The 20484-nt window shown below is 39.7% G+C and overlaps 2 protein-coding genes across 4 annotated transcripts in view; one reads left to right on the top strand and one right to left on the bottom strand.

The window, feature by feature from the left end:
• The window catches only part of LOC119647934 (tetraspanin-18), a 145051-nt gene that overhangs the window by 77043 nt on the left and 47524 nt on the right, over positions 1–20484 (bottom strand). The window lies entirely within an intron of this gene.
• LOC119647933 (gram-negative bacteria-binding protein 3-like) lies at positions 17334–19178 on the top strand. Its single transcript, XM_038049273.1, has one exon. The coding sequence runs from the start codon at positions 17484–17486 to the stop codon at positions 18912–18914; it is 1431 nt and encodes a 476-aa protein (XP_037905201.1). The 5' UTR covers positions 17334–17483; the 3' UTR covers positions 18915–19178.

Below are 20484 nucleotides of genomic sequence, written 5' to 3'. Positions count from 1 at the left end.
ATACGTATCTTAGATAGACGACTGACTATGGTACATGTTAGTTAAGACACGTAGGAAGTTTTATGACCGCCTACTTAACGACTGCCCTAGAAATTATTTCAAAAATGAGCCCTCCGCCTCAAGAAGGTTTATCTTATGCTTACAAGTTATTACAAACAAGTCAGGTTATTGCTCCAGCAGTATAATTGGTGCCCGTCAGTAAGCCTTACATAGTTGATTAGGAAAGTTACCGCATATGGCTAACATGTTAAGTATCTCGTAGCCGTAGTAGAACTCAATTTTCCTCTTGCGCGCGTGTTATGCCCCCTGAGCTGCAAGATGTAGCATAGTTTGTTTTTGATTTATTTCAAGAACAAATATGGGTTTTATGTTTAAACATTGTTAAGTTGCAAATAAACAGAGTAAAATATTTACTGGTGAATACCGTGAATACCGCATTTGTATTTATAATTGTTTTTAAGTTAAGCACAGGAATCCATCTAGTTTTTGGACGTACTGAAAGCTAAAGTTTCGTTTTTTTCTAATATGACGCACTTCTGGTAAGCTCTTCTTTTCGAGATACACTTTATGATGAAATAATTCTACATACTCGTTATGGCAATACCGCACATGATTTTTGGTCTTACATTAATCAGTTGTGAATATTTTCACAATGAATCAACTGTTCCACATTTTTGAGAAACTCAGAAGTCAAGCATTCCTTTACAGACTATTCATCCTTCATCGTGTCCTGACTGTCCTGCCATGCAGTTTTGCATATGGCTCTTTCTTACTTCTCGTCTCTCCAATAACCGACCTATTCAATGCCCCGAATGATTGAGATCTGGAGACTGTTTGGGACACTCAAGAAGTGCAATATATCGTATATTGATATTTTGAGAGCAGAAAAGTTTGATGTGAGTGCTTAGGACATTATCTTCCACCAAAACAAAGATCCTAGATATACAACTAAATCAATAAAATTATGGATTCAATTATGCGATATTGATATATTTTGAATCCATAATTTTATTGATTTAGTTGTATATCTAGGATCTTTGTTTTGGTGGAAGATAATGTCCTAAGCACTCACATCAAACTTTTCTGCTCTCAAAATATCAATATACGATGTTGCAGCCTTCTTTTCGACGACTTTGTAAAGTCGTCCAACGCTTCTAGCCAGCATACATTCTAACACCATTATGAAACTTCCACCAAATTTAAGGATTGGCTTTACATGCCGTGGCTGTAATTTCCCACTGGGAGTGACCACTCGTAACCATTCGTTTCCAAACCATTGATTTAGCGCTCGTCGAACAATAACACCTTACCTCAATCGTCGTGCGTCCACTGCGAATACTTTCTTGCGAAATGTAGGGGTTTCAGATGCCTTGTTAATAACAAGGGTTTTTTGACTTTGGGTTTTTCCTCGTAAGCAAACGTCTTGTAGCAGATTGCGCGAATTTTTTCTTTCATTGTGTTCAGAAACAGTTTTTAGTCGACCGCCTTTATTTCTCATTCGAAGATAATCCATATTTTCGCGGATTCTCCTTATTAAACCCATGGTTACGCTTGTCAAAGATGAAATTCGTCGATGAAACACATTATTTTCTTAAAAGTCTTAAATTTTTCGTAGTTTTTGGTGATCTAGTGACTTGATCGTCCACTCCTATTTTATCCCTAAAGAAATAGTATTTAACTTATTCATTTGCACTCTGATTTATTTATCTTTATTTTTCAAACAACCGTTTTTATTAATTACCTCGTCTTAATTACCAGGAATTAATATTAGTCAAACTTTTTCCAAGTACTTTATACTTTCAACTCACAAAACCGATCACAACCAATCAGTAATAATGAACTTATTGAAAGAATATTATGATGAACCAAAAGGACAAGAATTGAACCCAAGGCTGTACATATGTTTCTTGAAGAAAACTAAGGTTTATGGACTAGGTGTAGCAGATTAATGATCAGTTAAGATTTTATGGCTACACATTCTACTTTTTAAAAGCGTTTTTCTCGAAACTGCGTATTGAAAATCTGCTGCCACCATAGCCCAAAATCTATCCAACGAAATGCTTTGAAATTTTCACAACTTATTCAGAACATATTTCCACGGTCCGCAAACTAAGATAATTGCGATTCATTCGGTAGTTTTTTTATTCATTAAAGAAGCCTTAAAAAAACACCAAAATTCACAAAAAAATAGATTTGATTTAGAAGATAGAAAAGACATAAGTTTCATTTTTAAAGTAAGTAAGCAAAATATTGTTTTTTAACCTCGCGAGGTCGAAATATGTTTAATGCATTCTTTTCCTGCTGGGAAACTCCAAACTTCAAACTCCAATGTATAATGAACATCCTACATCGGCGAAGTTCGTTCCAAGTCGGCAAGGTTCGTTCACAAGTTGCATCTCGCTCACAAGCACACACCACCCTTTGATTTTTGCCAGAAAACCGGCACTCCATCTTATGGACGGCAAGTGCTAGCGAACGCACACATCCTAGGTCAAACACTCTGCCCTCTGCAGATAGCCAACAAGCGCTAACAACCAAAGCCAAACATCTCATCCACACGCTTGGGCTTGAGGCTTTTCGTCAAGGGTTGGCAAATATATAATATATATGCGATAGATCCCATTGTTTTCGGTTCATCTCTCCCTTCTGTACAAGTGAACATTCTTTAAGTGCATGAGGGATTCGCGTTGCTAGCGTATTACAAACGAGTTTAAACTCCGCGACCCAATACTTTTTAAGGTTTTGTTGAGAACAAAACTACCCACTAGAAAAATCTGAAAAGCCTAATTAACATGGATTCAATGTCTGTCCGTCTGCCCATCCCGAGTGGGGCCAGTTTGTGTTGAGTTTAAAGGGGGTGTGCAATTTTTTTTTACAGAATATGGTCGGCTGAGGTATCAAATGATTAGTACTTTTCGAAACTGATCTGATTTCTGATATTGGGTGAAAGCTGTGTAAAGCTATGTAGGAATGGAAAACGTGCATAGAGAGTTGCTTACATAAGATGAACACAAAACCTTTATACCTGAGCGTATAACTCAAAAAGTACTTTCTTAATTTTGCTAAAATGATGCGCACACCTTTTAAGCTCAATTCATACTTGCCAGCAGGTAGCCTATCCAACACATAGCGTTTTAGACACAGAGCAGATGGAAGTATTGTATTCATGGTTACCAGCAGATAGCATATCTAGCACAGAGTACGTCAGTATTCTTCCATATATTCATTATATAGGGAATCATATTTACCTGTAACAGGCGTTACATATCCAGCAAGACGTGTGTCAGACATACCATAGGTACAAGTCAAGAAGACTCGTCTCTTGGCTTAAATTTTTATAGTGGGAGAACATTATTCCCCACGTAAGCCCTTCTGCACATCGCAGAGGCACTTTGTATAAATATTTCGTTCTTACATCAATGCAAAAATGAATGTAAAGTTAGCGTGGTTTTTATCGAAAAGTCCAACTAGCGGTTTTTCTGCATGACATTTATCCAAGCTGATGTTAAATTTACAGCTGAAAACGGAACAAATTTGCCACAACACAGCTTTTTGCGCGAAAGTACAAATCAAATAGAAGTTCGCATTGCACTTTACACATGGAACCAAAATGCTTGAATCTTTGAGAGGTAGGTTTTTATATAGATTAGCCCCCAACGGAATAATTCCTAAAAATGTATGCACATGTCTAAGCTTCCTTGGGATTCCCCTTTTCAATATCCCTACTGGGACGCTCCCTACTACAGGAAAAATATTCTTTGCAAGAAATCAGCCATATGCTGTGTCGTGTCTGCGCGGATATGTGACGTCTACTGTTGATAAGTATGAATACTTGCATAGTGAATTTATGGAAATAACTTTCGTGTCTAATACGCTGGGTGCTATTTTTTTTAAACATAAAATTCTCAATCTTTACTGAAAATTTCCATTTTTTTTGTTAAAAGCTTAAAATTTTTAATAAATTTTGAAAGTTGTCATTATTGGATAAGTTTATCTAGAAACTACACATGTTCGTAATAAATTTTTAAAAAATTTGAATTTTTCAGATAAAAATTAGAGACGGTAGTTTGCACACCAATTTGACTTGTCGATTGCAACGTCCTTGAAACCGCCATTTTATTTTTTAAGAGTAAAACAAGAAGAAGTGCAAGATAATTGATTGACATGGAATCCGAAAGTGAGGTTTGAAATGAATTAGAAATACAACGACTATGGAAATAGAAAATATTACATAAATTTGAAACCTGGAACATATGCATGTCTGATCAGGATCGATGTCCTTACAGCTTCAACCGAACACGTCGATAAATACCGGAAGGTTTCTTTTTGGGTATTCATCGGCCACTATGTGAAAGTGGGTTATATTGCATGGCATGGCCAGCAACGCATTAACCGTTCTTCCTTAAAGTGTAACCTATCGACTGCCGCTTCTGCACTCTAAATAACACATCTATCTGGTTTGTTCGATGCCACAGCTCATTGTTCAAGACTTTCTCAGCCCAAAGTATACTTACGACATGTCGGAGACACGTGTTGAAGAAGGCTTGGAGCCTTTGAATAACAGTGGTGGCCACTTTCCATTATTTGCCTCATGTAACAACATAGGTACAGCATTACCGCCGAACAATCTAATCTTGGTGTTGGTGTTGAAGTATCTGAATTTCGCGATTTTATACAAAACTGCGAAAGCGGATCTAGCACTGCCAATGCGAAGGGGTACAGCAACAACAAACAAAAAAAAAATTTTGTCAAGATGGACGCCCTCGATGTTCTGCTCACTCATGCAAATAATTTATTTTCAATTCGACTATACTTGCTTCTCTTTCCAAAGCTGGAGCTATTTGGGCAAGGGCCATGATCTGCCCCCGCCTTCCAATATGACAAAGAGACTCGACGCAGCATTATAGCAACAAGAAAAGAACTGGAGTAGCAAAATATCTTAATAGACAAGGGGTAGCTTTCTCTAAAGTACAATTTTTAGTTTTTAAGTTTTAAATGTAAATATATATTTCGGCAGCAACTTAGTGGGTAAGTTGTCATGATTCTTTTCTTTTATATTATACTTACTCACTAATTACTTAATTACTTTTAAAAAATGTTTAAACTATCAAACTAATTACCGCGGGAAGTCGTACTAATTTCCAGGGGCAGTTATTTAGCAAAAATGGCTGTGGAAGGACAATTGTATGGTGCTAGAATAGCAGAGTGAAATTACAAAAAATTTTATGGAGCTGATTATTGTGATTTCGAAAAGTTGCAACGTTTTTAAACTGCAAGCGCGAAATCAACGAGCAGTAGAACTTGAAGAGTCGTCATCCAATTGACGTGAAAATTTAACTGTAACTTCATTACTTGATTATCTACGCAGTCATTTTGTAAAATAATGTATTACTCCTGAAGAGTAGCTGAAACGTTTGGTATATTGGTTGTAGATTTGTAATCCACTGAATATGTGCTTATAGAAAAATCTTGAAAAAATCCAAATGCAACACACATTTCCTCCTATTGATACGATGTTTGGTGGAAATCTCCTCGCAGAGGGGGCTTCTCAATGTCAAAGGGGCATGTAAACTTTTTTTCTCCGAATATAGTATGTGGGTTACCAAATGAAAAGTCCTGAGTAGTCTTTTCGAAGTTGGTTTTGGTTGTAAAGGGGAGAGGTGCAGGGGTTTAAAATGAATCAATTACTATGGGATTAAATATAAGAAAAAAATCCGTCGACAGAAAAATTATACTAACCTTTAACAACTAGAAAACGCGGAATAAAATACACAATGGAAGAAAGGTTTGCGAAGAAAAGATTATCTCTATGCTTAGTAATATAAATTAGAGACCGATTCCTTGACTCGCATTTATGGACTTTGGCAAAAAACTCGTACTTTCCAAATTTCCAATAATTGGTAGGAACCGAATAATCTGTTTTCCGGAAAGATGATTCTATTTCTTCTTTTTATTTAGCCTTTGTCCCGTTCACAATGCCATATTTAAATTAGAACAAGTTAAGAAATCGGAAACTTCACGCTTCAAGTATGAAGGGTTTTGTGTATGTTTTATATATTTGCGTTGACATTTGTTCCATTTGTGTCTAGTTTGCAACGTTTATGCATTAGTATGTCAGATTATTCACATTAATGTGATCCTGGTATTTAAAGTCTTAGGTTGCAGTAAATTTGTACAAGAACAGTAACTTCGACCTATTTTAACTTTGTTCGTAATAGTGCTTTATATCATAGCTTACATTACTATAATTTTATGATTCTAGGATGAGTTTTACAAAAAGTATAGTAATCTACTAACGTACTATTGATCTTACTTAAGCAGATATCGACATGGAGCGTATTTTGAGACCTAGGTACTGTGTAGTGCTACTTCGTGATTTAACTAAGATTTTTCGATTGAGTGCATTCTGAAAATTGCAACGTTAAATAATTGCCCACATTCAAACCCCCGCACTCTCCCTCTTTGCAACTAATGTTAGAACTAATTTGGGGGACGATATTCAGTGAAAAAAAATGTAGGCTCCTCTTTTTCATAGTTTAATGAAACAATTAATTTAGTTTTGGGATTTTAAAATCGAAGCTTCAAGTTCGACGTTTAATTCTTTTTATAGTACTTGATATAAGATTTGGCTTTTGGAAGATACACTCTTGTATTTTTTGTTATGTTTATACGTTTATATTTGAAAATTTATAATCGTGTAAAGGCATTCAAAACAATACGTTGCTGATGTTAACGATTTCTTCTCCCCAGGTGAACTGCAACAAAAAAAAAATCAAACTGGTCTTTAATCTTCATTAGTGCATTCCAGCCCGATCTAGAATTCGAAAAATCTTTTTAAGGTTTTGTGTGGTATGGAATATCTACTTGTCCGTCTGTCTGTGCCCTAACTTTGAAAGTGGAAGACAAGGAATTAGAACCGAAAATGTTCACACTATAAAGTGCCACATTTTCAGAACTATCTAACCCAAAATTTGAAAATCAATCTGATACACCTATATACAAAAATGTCTTGAGATACATCCCATAATGATATCTACTCAAATAAAGCTAATCTTCTTTTTTTTCAGCCTTTGTCCCGTTCACAAGCGGGGTCGGCTCGTCGTGATCGGCTTCGCCATTTGGCTCTATCGAATGCCTGATCTGGGTGCAATCTCGAGGCTTTCAAATCCCCATCCAGCGTATCAAGCCATCGTTGTTTAGGTCTGCCTTTTGGTCGTTTACCATCGACTTCGATGTTCAGACCAATCTTTGCAAGTGAATTCTCGTTTGCACGAATTGCGTGACCATACCATCGAAGACGCCTCTCTCGCAACTTTTCCACGATCGGTGCAACCCCATAACGATCGCGGATATCCTCATTTCGGATGTGATCTAAACGTGTGACGCCACTAGTCCAACGTAGCATCTTCGTCTCCATTACCGCGAGACGCCGTTCATTGTCTTTTATGGTCGGCCAACACTCAGAACCATAGAGAGCGACTGGACGGACGACATTGCGGTAAATTTTAGATTTGAGACGTTCGTTGATACGTCGATCACAAAGGACACCAGTTGTGGAACGCCACTTCATCAGGCGATCATTCCATTTTTGAACAAGTTGCTCGAGATCATTTTTGCTATCAGATGCTAGGAAAACATCATCTGCATAAAGCAGTGTGTGGGGCCCTGGACGTTGGATATCCCGTGTGACGGTGTTCATAACAAGGACAAAGAGGAGTGGTGAGAGGGCACTTTCTTGATGAACTCCAACAGAGACACGAAACGGTTTTGATACACCCGCCATACTTCGAACTTTACTTTTCGGATCGTGGTAGAGCAATTGAACCCAGCGCACGAGTTCTTCTGGCACGAAGTGTTGTCGTAAAGCATACCAGATGAGTTCGTGTGGTACACGGTCAAACGCTTTCTCTAGATCCAGAAAGGCAATGTAAAGAGGGCGATGCTTCTCACGGTGTTTCTCCATGAGTAACCGCGCAGCGTGTATTGCGTCAGTAGTTCCGCAGTTCTTGACAAATCCGGCTTGATTCACGGTTATTTCAACGATTTCGCGAATACGGTTGTCAAGAATGCGTTCAAAAATCTTCATGGTATGGGAAAGTAACCGGATCGGACGGTAATTTGAACATTCTGCTGGGCTACCTTTCTTTTTCCATATTGGAACAGTGGTACTTTCTTACCAGTCAGATGGTGTTCTTCCTTCCTGAATAACCCGGTTAAAGAATTCACTGAGCCACAGTGTTGGGTCCCAGCTCTTCGCTTTCCAGAGCTCAGATGCGATGTCGTCAGGTCCTGTTGCTTTCCCCGATTTCATTTGTTTTATTGCCTCCTCGACTTCAAATGCGCTGACTGGTGGAACTGCTCCAAATGTCGGCAATGATTGTGGAAGTGGAGGATGAGCAAATTCTTCAGTTGAAATCTGCTCGAAGTATTCTCGCCATCTATCCGTCGCGGCTCGACGATCATTAAGCAAAGTACCGTTCTTGTCATTAACACAACAGAAGTGTTCGATATCCTGTGTGCGTTCATCACGGCTTTTAGCAAGTCGGTACAGATCTCTCTCGCCATCCCGAGTGTCCAGTTTATCGTAAAGATTTTTGAAATGGTTCGCTCGGGTGACAGAGACCGCTTTCTTTGCTTCCCGGTTGGCATTCTTATAAATTTGCCAATTAGCAGGCGTTTTATCGTCGAGAAATTTGTGGTAGAGGCGTTTCTTTTCACGGACCTTCATTTCAACATCATCATTCAAAAGCTAAGTATCTCGGTTGATGTACCGCTTACCCGGCTTGGTGACCCCGAGGGTTGCAGAGGCCGCTTTGTGGATCGTGTCTTTCATTTGGTTCCATGATTCTTCCACATTCGTAATGGTTGGCAATCGTATGAGTGAGACCGTTTCTTCGTTCTTCTCACCAAATCGCCACCATTTAATGCGCGGCGGGCCAGTGCGTTCCTCACGCCGTTTTATCGGTGGCTTAATTCGCAGGACAGCAATCAACGGCCGATGTTGAGGTGCGATGGTCTCATAGGGAACGACTTTGCAATCAGTGACAGTGGTAAAATGTTGACGTCTTATGAGAATATAGACGATTTGCGTTTTATTGTTCCCACTATAAAATGTGGGAAGATGAGACTCAAATAAAGCTAATAATGGTGAATTACTATATGTAACCAGTTTATTAAAAGAAACCTCCATAAATTCTTCGGAGAAGTATATGTAAATAATAATATGAAGCACAATACTGAAAATTTTATGGAGATCTCACTACATAGTATTCTCAAAGATATAGTAGGGTAATGTGATCGACCCTTTCAGTTGAGTTTAATAGTTTAAGATTCCATTGAAATCATTAAAATTTCAAAACAATCGTGTATTATTGTTAATTATGAAATAAAGATAAAATTTCTTCTGTCTCACATTACACTGCCACCTTAATAACGAACTGTAGAAAGAAAAACACTGTGAAAGGGGAAGTCTGTGAACGTACAGTCATCGCAAAGCCTGCTCGCAAATACCTGGGGATAATAACTGAGGCTAAAGTGAGCTTAAGGGGGCATTCAGAGTATACATGTTAAAAGGCAGCTGAAATTGCCGAAAGTTGGCGGGCTGAAATGTGTTACATATTGCTTTTAACCGGAGTGCGATCCATTCTGCTTTACCATATACTTTTCCTATGTAGACGGAGGCAGTCGCAAACTCGCAGAAAAGGAAACAGATCGGTTGATTTGCCAGTTGATGGCTCTGACCACGGTCGACATTCTGGCGAATAAGGCAAGAAGTATCAAAGGACACACAGTGCGCATCTCTGATAATGTAGATGGAACGAAATATCGCGTGATCGGAAACACGGGAAGACCAACTACCATATCAAGCTACTCAAAGGGTTGCTAAAGGCGACATCTACATCATTTTGGTTTGGATATTTCGCTGGGAAGGAGCGTGAGTCGGGAGAACATAGTTGCGGAGATGCAGAATTCGAAGGAGAACTGACTGAAGGAAGTAAGGAGGGGAAAACTGAAAGGAGTAGAAGCAAACTCACCCTGCGAAGTAATATCGCTACAGAGACCGAGGGCGTTTTTTTGCGATTCGCACACCCGCCCGCTCTCTCTCTCTCTCAACGTTTTTTCCACATTTTTAACTTGAATTGAAATAATCTCGACCAGAAATGGAGACGCAAGAAAAATAAGAATGACGAAGTTATTTTAAAGACAAACACTCTCCCTACGGCAACACATGAACGTTCTACTGACCCGATATATCTGTACCAAGGCAAATCAACTTTTGCCGTTAATTGTATATTCTTTCACCAGTAACAATACTAAAATAAGGTCACGTGCCGTGATTATCGTTTCTTTCGTAAATTGTTGATTTCTGGTAAATATTAGTGCTGGTGCTACTGCATATCAAGGAAGATCCGGCGTTGTTGCAGGGAAGAGAGAATGGTTGTGCGGAGAATATGCTTTTTGAAAAACAGAGTTCTAGTGAATTTGCAGCTTGAAAGGGAGTTAGAAAGAAGAAGGAAAAAAATGTTGGTGAGGGTTTAAACGAATAACACATTCAGTGGTATTTGCTAACACACAGCAAGCACAGAGCACAAACGGACCAGAGCATCGATGTTGGGCAGCACAGTCCAGCGGTGACGAAAAAGGGGCAAAGAATTTAAGATCGAGGGCATAAAGCAAACACGGGTAAGTGAGGATGGAGGGGAGGTCATTAATGAAAAACAGGAATAGTAGCGGGTGAAGCATAAAGCCTTGGGGAACACCAGAGGGAGAAATGAAGGAATGGGATGAGTAACCATGAAAAGCAATTCTGCACGAACGGTAAGGTAGTTACGAGGAAAGCCAAGAGATGACTGAAGAGGGGTAATCTAGTATTGAGGGTTTGGAGAGGAAAACATTTTAGGCAACGGAAGATGGGCTGCCCGCTCTACTACGGGCTTGGGACCTTTACGTTAGAAGTGTCAGCTCCTAAAGCCAGTAAATGAGACGTACCATATTTCTCAAATAAATTTGCAGTATTGTAAAGCGCCAACTACAATGACGAATCGTCGGATCAGTAGCTGTATGACACTTATATACTTTATACAGGAACCATCAGGTGTTGGTGGGATAATTAGGGACTCACGGCATCCTCTGACTTTGCGGTTGTTGTGAAAGAATATCTAACGATATCACGCTCCGGGATAACGGGTGCATTATTGATTTAGTAATGGGGATGGATCCACCCTCAACCACTCCGGAATCCGTGGCGCATCAAATCCATTGCTGGAATTGGAAAAACAACCCAGATAATCCCAACTAGTATGAAAGAAACTTTCACTCAATACGCCAAAGAAAGGTGGAACTTGTATTTGGCAAAACAGAGGAAAACGAGAAAGGTGTTTATCAACAGAGCTCTAAAGTCCGAATTAGCTATTGACTAACATAGAATCAAATAAGCTCAGAAAGCTCTAAAGAAAAGCATAAGATATGCTAAATAATCAGCATGGAGACGCCTTCGCGAGAAGACTCTCTAGAAACATAATTCTACCGAAACAGCTCTCCATGAATTCACGGCCAAAATGGAGAAAACAATGTGAGTGCCAGGGCACTCGAACATCGGTGGTAATGAGGAAGTTCAAAGACTTGATCGCTAGGGTTCTGGATCCACAATAGAGGGGTCCAGAGCTAGCTTTTGGCGTCCGACCATCCATTATCGAGTCTACTCTAATTGGTGAAATTGCAAGGATTTGTGCAATCAAATGGACAAATTTAAACCCTTGGCGGCAGGCAAGACCGTGTGAAAGAACCCGGGGCATTTTTGTTGTCCCTTAAGAAGTAGGACATGAAAACTCTAGTAGGGCTGCTAATGGAATCATCATAATCATGAACTGCGCAAAAACCGGTCTCCGGTCTAGGCCTGCTTTAATAAGGAACTCCAGACATTCCGGGTTTGCGCCAATTCGATATCCCTAAAAGCTCTCTGGCGTCCTGACCTAAGCTATCGCTCCATCTCAGGAAATTCTGCCTTGTCTTCATTTTCTACCATCATCCATACGGATTAAGTGACCCGCCCACCCTAACCTCTTGAGTCCACATTTTTATCCACAACCAGACGCATTATATCCCCAACCAGACGACCATGGTATCGCTCATAGATTTCGCCGTTATATAGGCTACAGAATCGTCCATCCTCATATAGGGGGCCAAAAAATCTTCGGAGGATTCTTCTCTCGAACGCGACCAAGAGTTCGCAATTTTCTTTACTAAGAACCCAGGTTTCCGAGGAATGCATAAGAACTGGCAAGATCATTCTCTTGTACAGTAGGAGCTTTGACCCTGTGGCCAGATGTTTCGAGTGAAACAGTTTTTGTAAGCTGGAATAGGTTCTGTTGGCTGTCAATAACCGTGCGCGGATTTCATCGTCATAGCTGTCATCGGTTGTGATTTTCGGCCCTAGATAGGAGAAATTTTCAACGGTCCCAAAGTTATACGTCTCCTATGTTTATTGTTTTCGTTTGACCAGTGCGATTCGATGTTGTTCGTTCTTTGGTTTTTGGCGCTGACGTTACCACCATGTACTTCGTCTTGCCTTCATTAATGTGCAGCCCGAGATCTCGCGTCGCCTGCTTGATCTGGATGAAGGTAGACTGTACATCTCGGGTTGTTCTTCCTATAATTTCAATATCGTCAGCGTAAACCAGTAGTTGGGTGGACTTGATGACTCTCGCATTTACGTCTGCATCGCGAATCACTTTCTCCAGCGTCAGGTTGAAGAGGACGCATGATAGGGCATCCCGTTATTGAGGTCGAATGGTCTACAGAGTGATCCTGCTGCTTTTATCTGGCCTCGCACATTGATCAGGGTCAGCCTATCCTACGCAGGATACCGAATTCTCTCATGGCCGTATACAAGTTTACCCTGGCTATGCTGGCAGAGGCGGTTTCAAAGTCGATGAAAAGATGGTGCAACTGATGGCCATATTCCATCACTTGTCACACAGAAAAAATCTAGTCTGTTGCTGATTTGCCTGGAGTGAAGCCTCTTTGATATGGGCCAATGATGTTCTGGGCGTATGCGACTATCCGACCTAGCAAGATAGAGGAGAATATCTTATAGACGGTACTCAGCAACGTGATACCTCTATAATTGCTGCACTGTGGGATATCTCCCTTTTTATGTATGAGACAAATTCGCTGTCCCCCACCTTGAGCATAAGTTGGTGAACCACTTGGTGTAATTGGTCGCCTCCATATTTAACCAGTTTGGCTGTAATTCCGTCGGCTCCTGGCGACTTATGGTTTTTATGCCGGTGGATTGCACAGACTGTTTCTTTTATGTTTGGTAGTGGCAGCATTTGCCCCTAATCTTCAGTTGGTGGGACCCCCAACTCGCCGATATTTTGGATGTTGAGCAGTTCATCAAAATACTCAACCCATCATTCCAATATGCCCATTCTGTTGGAAATCAGATTTCCCTCTTTGTCTCTTGTCGGCAGGATGAGCATCGAGGTGTATAAGGCCTCATCCTGTTGACTTGTTGGTAAAACTTCCGCGCCTGGTGCGATTGCTCCCTGTAATTTTCGAGTTCACAGACCTGTTGGTTCTCCCAGGCTTCCTTCTTCCGTCTGTGAAGTCGCTTCTCCGCTCAACAGAGTTCTTGGTGGGTCTCTGCCCGAGCCCCCGTTCTTTGAGAATGCAACATTTCTCAGTATGCAGCATTCTTCCGTTCCGTTGCTAGCTTACATTCATCGTCAAACCAGCTGTTCCGACTTTTCTTGCGGCTGCGGCCAAGTATATTTCTGGCCATATCAATGATAACGCTCTTCAGGTGGTTGTGAAGATCATTTGTTGATGCTTCATCTGCAGGACATCTGTTAGCTGCGGTTATTGCGGCATCCATTTCCCCCTTATAGGTGTTACGGAGGGCTGTGTTGTGAATGGCTTCAGTATTCACTCTCACTTGATTGTCAAAGGGGATTGTAGATGGTGTTGTAATTCGATTGGAGTACTATGCCAACAAGATAGTGATCCGGGTCTATATTGGCGCTGCTATATGCTCTGACATTCATCAAGGCTGAGATGAAATGCTAATGGAATGCTCCTCCCTAAACTACTGCTGGCTGGAGGCCGTTGGTTGAACAATTTTCGGGGGTAGTAGAATGGGCCTAAATGCTTGGAGCTGCCGCTCCCCCACTAAACAGAATTAGCTAATTAATTCTAAAATTTTGTTGAATGGATATTTTAAAATTAAAATCTCCTGCGTGACGTGGTCTTTTATATTCGAATCCGCTCACCCGTCGATGTTAATACTTTTCAATTATGTCAATATTGCAAATTGCAAAAGCATAAGCTCATAGTAGCATGTCATACGTAATGAACTTCATACATTATCATATTAAGTATATGCAAATTTTAATCAACTGCATTATAAAAAGGATATACCAACAATATTACGACGTAATGTCGATTGACGTAAATCAATTAATCAATTAAATACAACTAAAACTAATGAGAAATAAAGAATAATAAATAAACAAAATTAATATTTTTTTTCGAGCAATAAAATGCGTCGTGCGGTCGAGCGGTTTTAGGGTTTTGTCTAAACCAAAACCTTTTTAAAACCGTTTATTGTCTGCCTGATGGTTGATGTTGATATGTAAATTAATCGAAACATGGAAGCTGTGAGATGGGAAAAGAAAGGTCATCAAACAGAATGGTCAAATTATCCTCCGATCCGGTTGTTGTCCCATACCATGAAGATCTTTGGACGCATTCTTAATAACCGTATTCTCGAAATCGTTCAAATAACCGTGAATCAAGCCGGATTTGTCAAGGACTGCGGAACTGCTGACACAATACACGCTGCGCGGTTACTCATGGAAAAACACCGTGAGAAGAATAGCCCTCTTTACATTGCATTTCTGGATCTGGAGAAAGCGTTTGACCGTGGGCCACATGAACTCATCTGGTATGGTCCACGGTAACACCTAGTACCACCTGGGTGTGGCGGGTGTATCAAAACCGCTTCGTGTCTCTGTCGGTCGACAACCTGGACGAAGTCGCGTCTCGCGGTAATGGGGACGAAGATGTTGCCTTGGATTAGCGGTGTAATACCCCTTGAAAATATCCGAAATGAGGATATCCGCGATCAATATGGGGTTGTACCGATCATGGTAAAATTGCAAGAGAGGCGTATTCGATGGTATGGTCATGGAATTTGTCCTAACGAGAATTCCCTTGACAAGATGGATCTGCATATCGAAGTCGATGGTAAGCGAACGTCAACCGAAACAACGATAATTTGATACGTTGGATGGGGATTTGAAAGCCTCGCGACTGCATTCAGACCAGGTCTTTAATATAAAAACATGGCGCAGCTGTTCGAGACGTGCCGACCCCGCTTGTGAACAGGACAAAAGCTAAAGAAAAAAGGGATGTATAAGTTCGTCATTTCTGCTCCATCATCCTAAAATATTTAACATATTTAAAATGATTTAAAATATTTGGAAACTAATGGCGAAAGCTAGCATTACACCCAGAACCGGGATTAGCAACGGTCATTGTCAACCATCTTCTCATTCTAAAATACTGCAAAAAAATTTTAAATCGCCTTGTGGTAATACGTCATCGAACCGTATTATGGAGAGGTTTCGTCTAACATCGGATAATTGAACAATAACCAAACGCGTATTTCCCACGCTTTGTGTTGCAGGTCATTGTCTTGGTACAAATTTGACGAACACCCAATTTCTCTGTGCTGGCACGGATTTTCATTTAAATATCGATGTACATATTCGGATCCACATTCCCCTTTATGAATACTGAATTACACATACTGCCCGCTCAGTAATAGCTCCACACCATAACACTTCCGTCGCAGTGCAATTCACGTATAATATTCCGTATTATTTAAACGGGTATCACATCGAGCGCCATTGCTGACATTTAGTGTGCGATTATAACTTAGAGAGGCACATTTATCCACCGGCAAGCAAGAGCAAGTAAACACAGAGAGTAAATCGTCGACGAGGAGAGAACGCAGAATGGATCCTTGTGGTACATCAGAGAAACAAGGAAAGGAACGCGGCATTCAAGCTTCAAGAAACGCCATAGGATTAAAATGCAAGGAGGCGAGCCATGTAAGGAGTCTAGTTTAATTTGTAGCGCTGCAGGCTTCAGAAAAATTAAAATTTTGCAAAGGAGCAGAGAAACATATTGATTAACTATGGCGACTACTGGGACCGGATCCATTTGTAAAAAAGATTGTCATGATTTACTCGACTAACGAGTAAATAAGGAGGGATATTCTAGGAAATAGAAGAAGGACCGCATCCGTACGGGGGAAAGAAGAAGTCGGGAATACTTATTCACTGAGGAACAGTAATTGCAAATCAGGTCACACGGTAATTGAAACGACTCAGCGGAGAAAACTACGAACTGAATTAAAGTGGCAAAGGGCTGGGCGGGTTGCGCCAATTGAAGATACAAAACCAGAAGGTGGAGGCTTGAACTGAAAATGGAGCTACCCTGAAGTAATGCGTAAGCGGCACCGCGGTGGAAAATCCAGTAAAAACAGAAACTTTTAGTCGGTAACCTTGTGGAAGAAATCCGATGGTAGTTTATGGTGTTACAGGCATTTCAGCTACCTTATCCGCAAAAAATAGGTACAATCTTTTATGCGATAGAGAGACACTAAACTGGTTCTGATTCGTACAATTGCACTCATTTGCATTTTAGGCGAACGCATCTTGAGAAGCTGTAAGCTCTTTAATTAAAAAACCAAGAAAACTTTTCAGCTTGAAATCCCCAGATATCTCAGGTGGGGATATCCCATTCGTCACATTATGTACCCAATTAAACCCCAATCCGAGCAGCTTTTAATGTCAGCTATCATTGCATCTTGAATGGAAGATTGAAATAAGCTTTCACCCATATAATAATGCTTTTATTACAATACAGATAATACAATCATCTCTGCTGTTCTATTCATTCAAAATAGCAATCACAACCAGGCCTCGTAATATTTAAAACAAATTCTTCTAAAGGTTTCGGATCATTTTCAGGTGACGCTAATAACTTCCGAAGTTTATCACTTCTCTTCATTTGCTTCGATCGTTTTTTGTATGCCATATCTATGCCTTGCTACATCGTAGCATCTGGATGAATCTTTATGACACGACGGAACATACATACATATATCCAAGTATAATAGCTTCTAAGTAAAAATATTTATTTCTACCTGCAAAATAGACTGGTACGCTAGTAAGTGATCTTCTCATGTTCAAGTTAAGAGACTTAGAACGAAACTTGGAATGTTTCAGCATTGGAACTGCCACAAAACCCCAAGAGAATTGAATCATCAGGGGTAACTTGTTGATTACAATGAATTGATTTAAGATTATTTGATCTCTAGAACTGGACGCGCAAATTCTAATTTGCAACAGATTTACTCAGTTTTTCCTTCGCTGGAGTTGCGCAGACGTTAGCTTTCTGATTGTTACAAAATGTCTCTCGAATATTTGATTGCTGGTTTTGTTTTACTTGTCGCCAATATTTTAAATTCCGGCGCTGATGACGCGAAATTAGTGCTCGAATCTGTGAAATTTGAAATATTCTATCCAAGTGGTTTCCAGATATCAATTCCAGCAGAAGATGGTGTCACATCAATGGTTTTTAATGGCAAACTTAGTAGTCAATTGGAGAAAGAGGAAATCGGTGTGTGGTATGCAGACGATGTCCGTCCTAAAAACGGTCTCCTGACATTTGAGAACAGTACATCAAATCTGAGGATTGGAGATGTTATTCATTACCGAATAACAGTCAGCTCTTCTGGACAGGCAAAGCAGTTTCAAGATGGAGTATACGTGGTTATGGGGTATGAGAATATAGTGGGTAAAAATAACCTTTGGCATGCTCCGATGATAGACGTTAGAAGTGATATGTGCAAACCATCGATAACAGTTGTTAATGGAATCCAGCAAAGGTGCGCAGATAGTTTGATATTCAGCGAACAATTTTCAGGCAATAAGCTAGATACCTCCAAGTGGACTCCACAAGAGCGGTTTGGTGGTCATCCCGATTATGAGTTTGTTACCTACCTGAGAAGAGAAGATGTAGTCTATGTGAGCCAGGGCTTTCTATTTATAGAACCTAAACGTTTAACTGACTTTTATGGATATTCAATTTTCAACTTCAACCTTAGTCTAAACCTTGAACCAGATTGCACTGGAGAGCTAGGAACAACTGATTGCATTCGAACGAATACTATTGATATCATGCCGCCTATAGCGTCCGGTCAAATCACCACCAAAGGATACTTCAGCTTTTTGTATGGATTAGTTGAAATCAGAGCTAAAATTCCCGACATGCCGTGGACGTTTTTGCAATTTTTCCTCGAACCCACTGATAACGCATACGGCAATCACAATTATAAATCTGGGCAGATGAGAGTAGCATTCTCTACTGGATTAGATGCATGTATTCTCTCAGGGGGTGTCATTTCAACAAGAAATGAAAAACTCCGGAACAAAAATATGTGCGAGAAACATTGTAATAATAGAAAAAAGTGGAGTGCCGATTATCATGTTTACAGTTTAAGGTGGACCCCAAAATCTATTACTGTATCGGTTGATGGAAAACAATATTGTGAAATAGGTCCTCTGAAGAAATCCTACCTCACCGGAGATGACGGAGAAAATATCCCTTCTCTGACATTACAAAGATTTACAACAGAAATGGCACCTTTCGATCGTCCATTTCACTTAACAATTGGTCTTGGTGTTGGCGGACATGGTGAATTTTCTGATGAAATACCGAATAAACCATGGACTAATTTGGATCCAAGAAGTATGAATAAATTTTGGAAGGAACTCAAACAAAAAAGTTACCCTCGAGGACGTCTTGTAGTTGATTACATTCAAGTGTTTACTGTGTAACTAATGTGCTAATTTTAAATAAAAAATAAAATTGATTGACACATTAGAAGATTACATTACAGATACAGATTACATGCCAAATAATTTTGCTTACATTTGACCCTGAATTGTTAATCAGAAATATATGATAACTATAGTTCATTGTTTTTTTTAAACCATATTAAAATTGGTTTACTGTCTATCTGTATGTCACACGTACTTTTCTCAGAAACGGTAACTTAATATGTATTTCAGAGAAAATAAATATCAAGTTACAGAATAGAAGTCTGTAGTTTTATTACATTTTTTATCCAACATGTTAAGTCATATTCATTGAAGAACAATTTCATCACCATTGTGATTTTTTTCAGATTTCAGAACTATCTAGGTTCTAAGAACGGTCTTGTTTCATTTTTTCGGACTCACATTTTGAACCCTCACTCCCCTATGTTTCAGCCACAATTAGTAAGATCAGTTTCGAAAACTACTAATCGCGACTTTTTATTTAATACTCCACATGACCATATTCTGTGAAAAAGAAGTTGAACCCCCTGTTCGTATATGGCTAAAAGCCCAAAATATTCCTTCATATTTTTTCACTCTAAACAAATAAACATTGCCGATTATACATGCACGGATATAAATTGTCCGCACTTTTCTATTATTGACTTTATTTGGGTAGATTTCGGAACGGGATGTATTTTTCGGCCCAGGTTTATATATATGGATACACCACTGCAATTTTTCTTCAAATTTTTCGGTTGGATAGGCCCTGAGAACGAGAACTGTTGCACTTTTTGGGGTCCGAAAGTCTCACCTGCAGGAAGGCACGATCCACTTAGTATTTTACAATGGGGTGGTAAATGACGCCAATCACAGTTTTTTTCAAAGGTTTTGTTGAAAACAATCCCCTTGCATGCAGTGAGTAACATTTTTCTAGGTTGAGCTTAAGGGAGATCCCCATACATGCAACGGCGAGGGTAGATTTTTTTTAAACGAATGTAGCCAAATCAAATATCAAATGAAAAGTCTCGATTAGTACTTTTCGAAGGCAGATATTAGTTTTGACATTGATTGCAAAATGGAGGAGTGTGGGCGTCCGAAAAGGATCAATTATTTCAAAAACTCTTCCTCAGAAGCTACGCAAGCCCCAAAATACTCCCTATTGCGATATCTGCTCAAGTAAAGTTAATAATAGTAAACTGTTATATTTTGAAAATTTGCTGCGAAACCCCTTTAAGTTCAGGATAGACTTTAATAGAAAGCATCATACTGGAACGTTTGGTGGAGACTCCACTACAAAGTTGCCCCTTTCGCATGAAATTACTACCCCCCACCAAGTCCAAGTCGTATTGGATGTCGGGCATATTTAACGTATATACACCAACGTGTACCCAAATATTCTCGCATAAAAAATCAACAAAACTCTTTATACCTGAAGCGCCGGGCTTTCGATTTCCGATTTGGTTCTTGTGGCAGATGAGTTATGCTTCACCAGCAACATTACGCAAACATAAGTGAACTCTCTCCGGACATATTGTCAGAAATATGACAGATAGAGCCGTGCTACGTATTACCCACCCTATCCCAA

Source organism: Hermetia illucens, chromosome 2 (assembly GCF_905115235.1).
Source record: "Hermetia illucens chromosome 2, iHerIll2.2.curated.20191125, whole genome shotgun sequence".
Lineage (NCBI taxonomy): Eukaryota > Metazoa > Arthropoda > Insecta > Diptera > Stratiomyidae > Hermetia > Hermetia illucens.
This window is presented reverse-complemented; position numbering and strand designations above follow the sequence as displayed.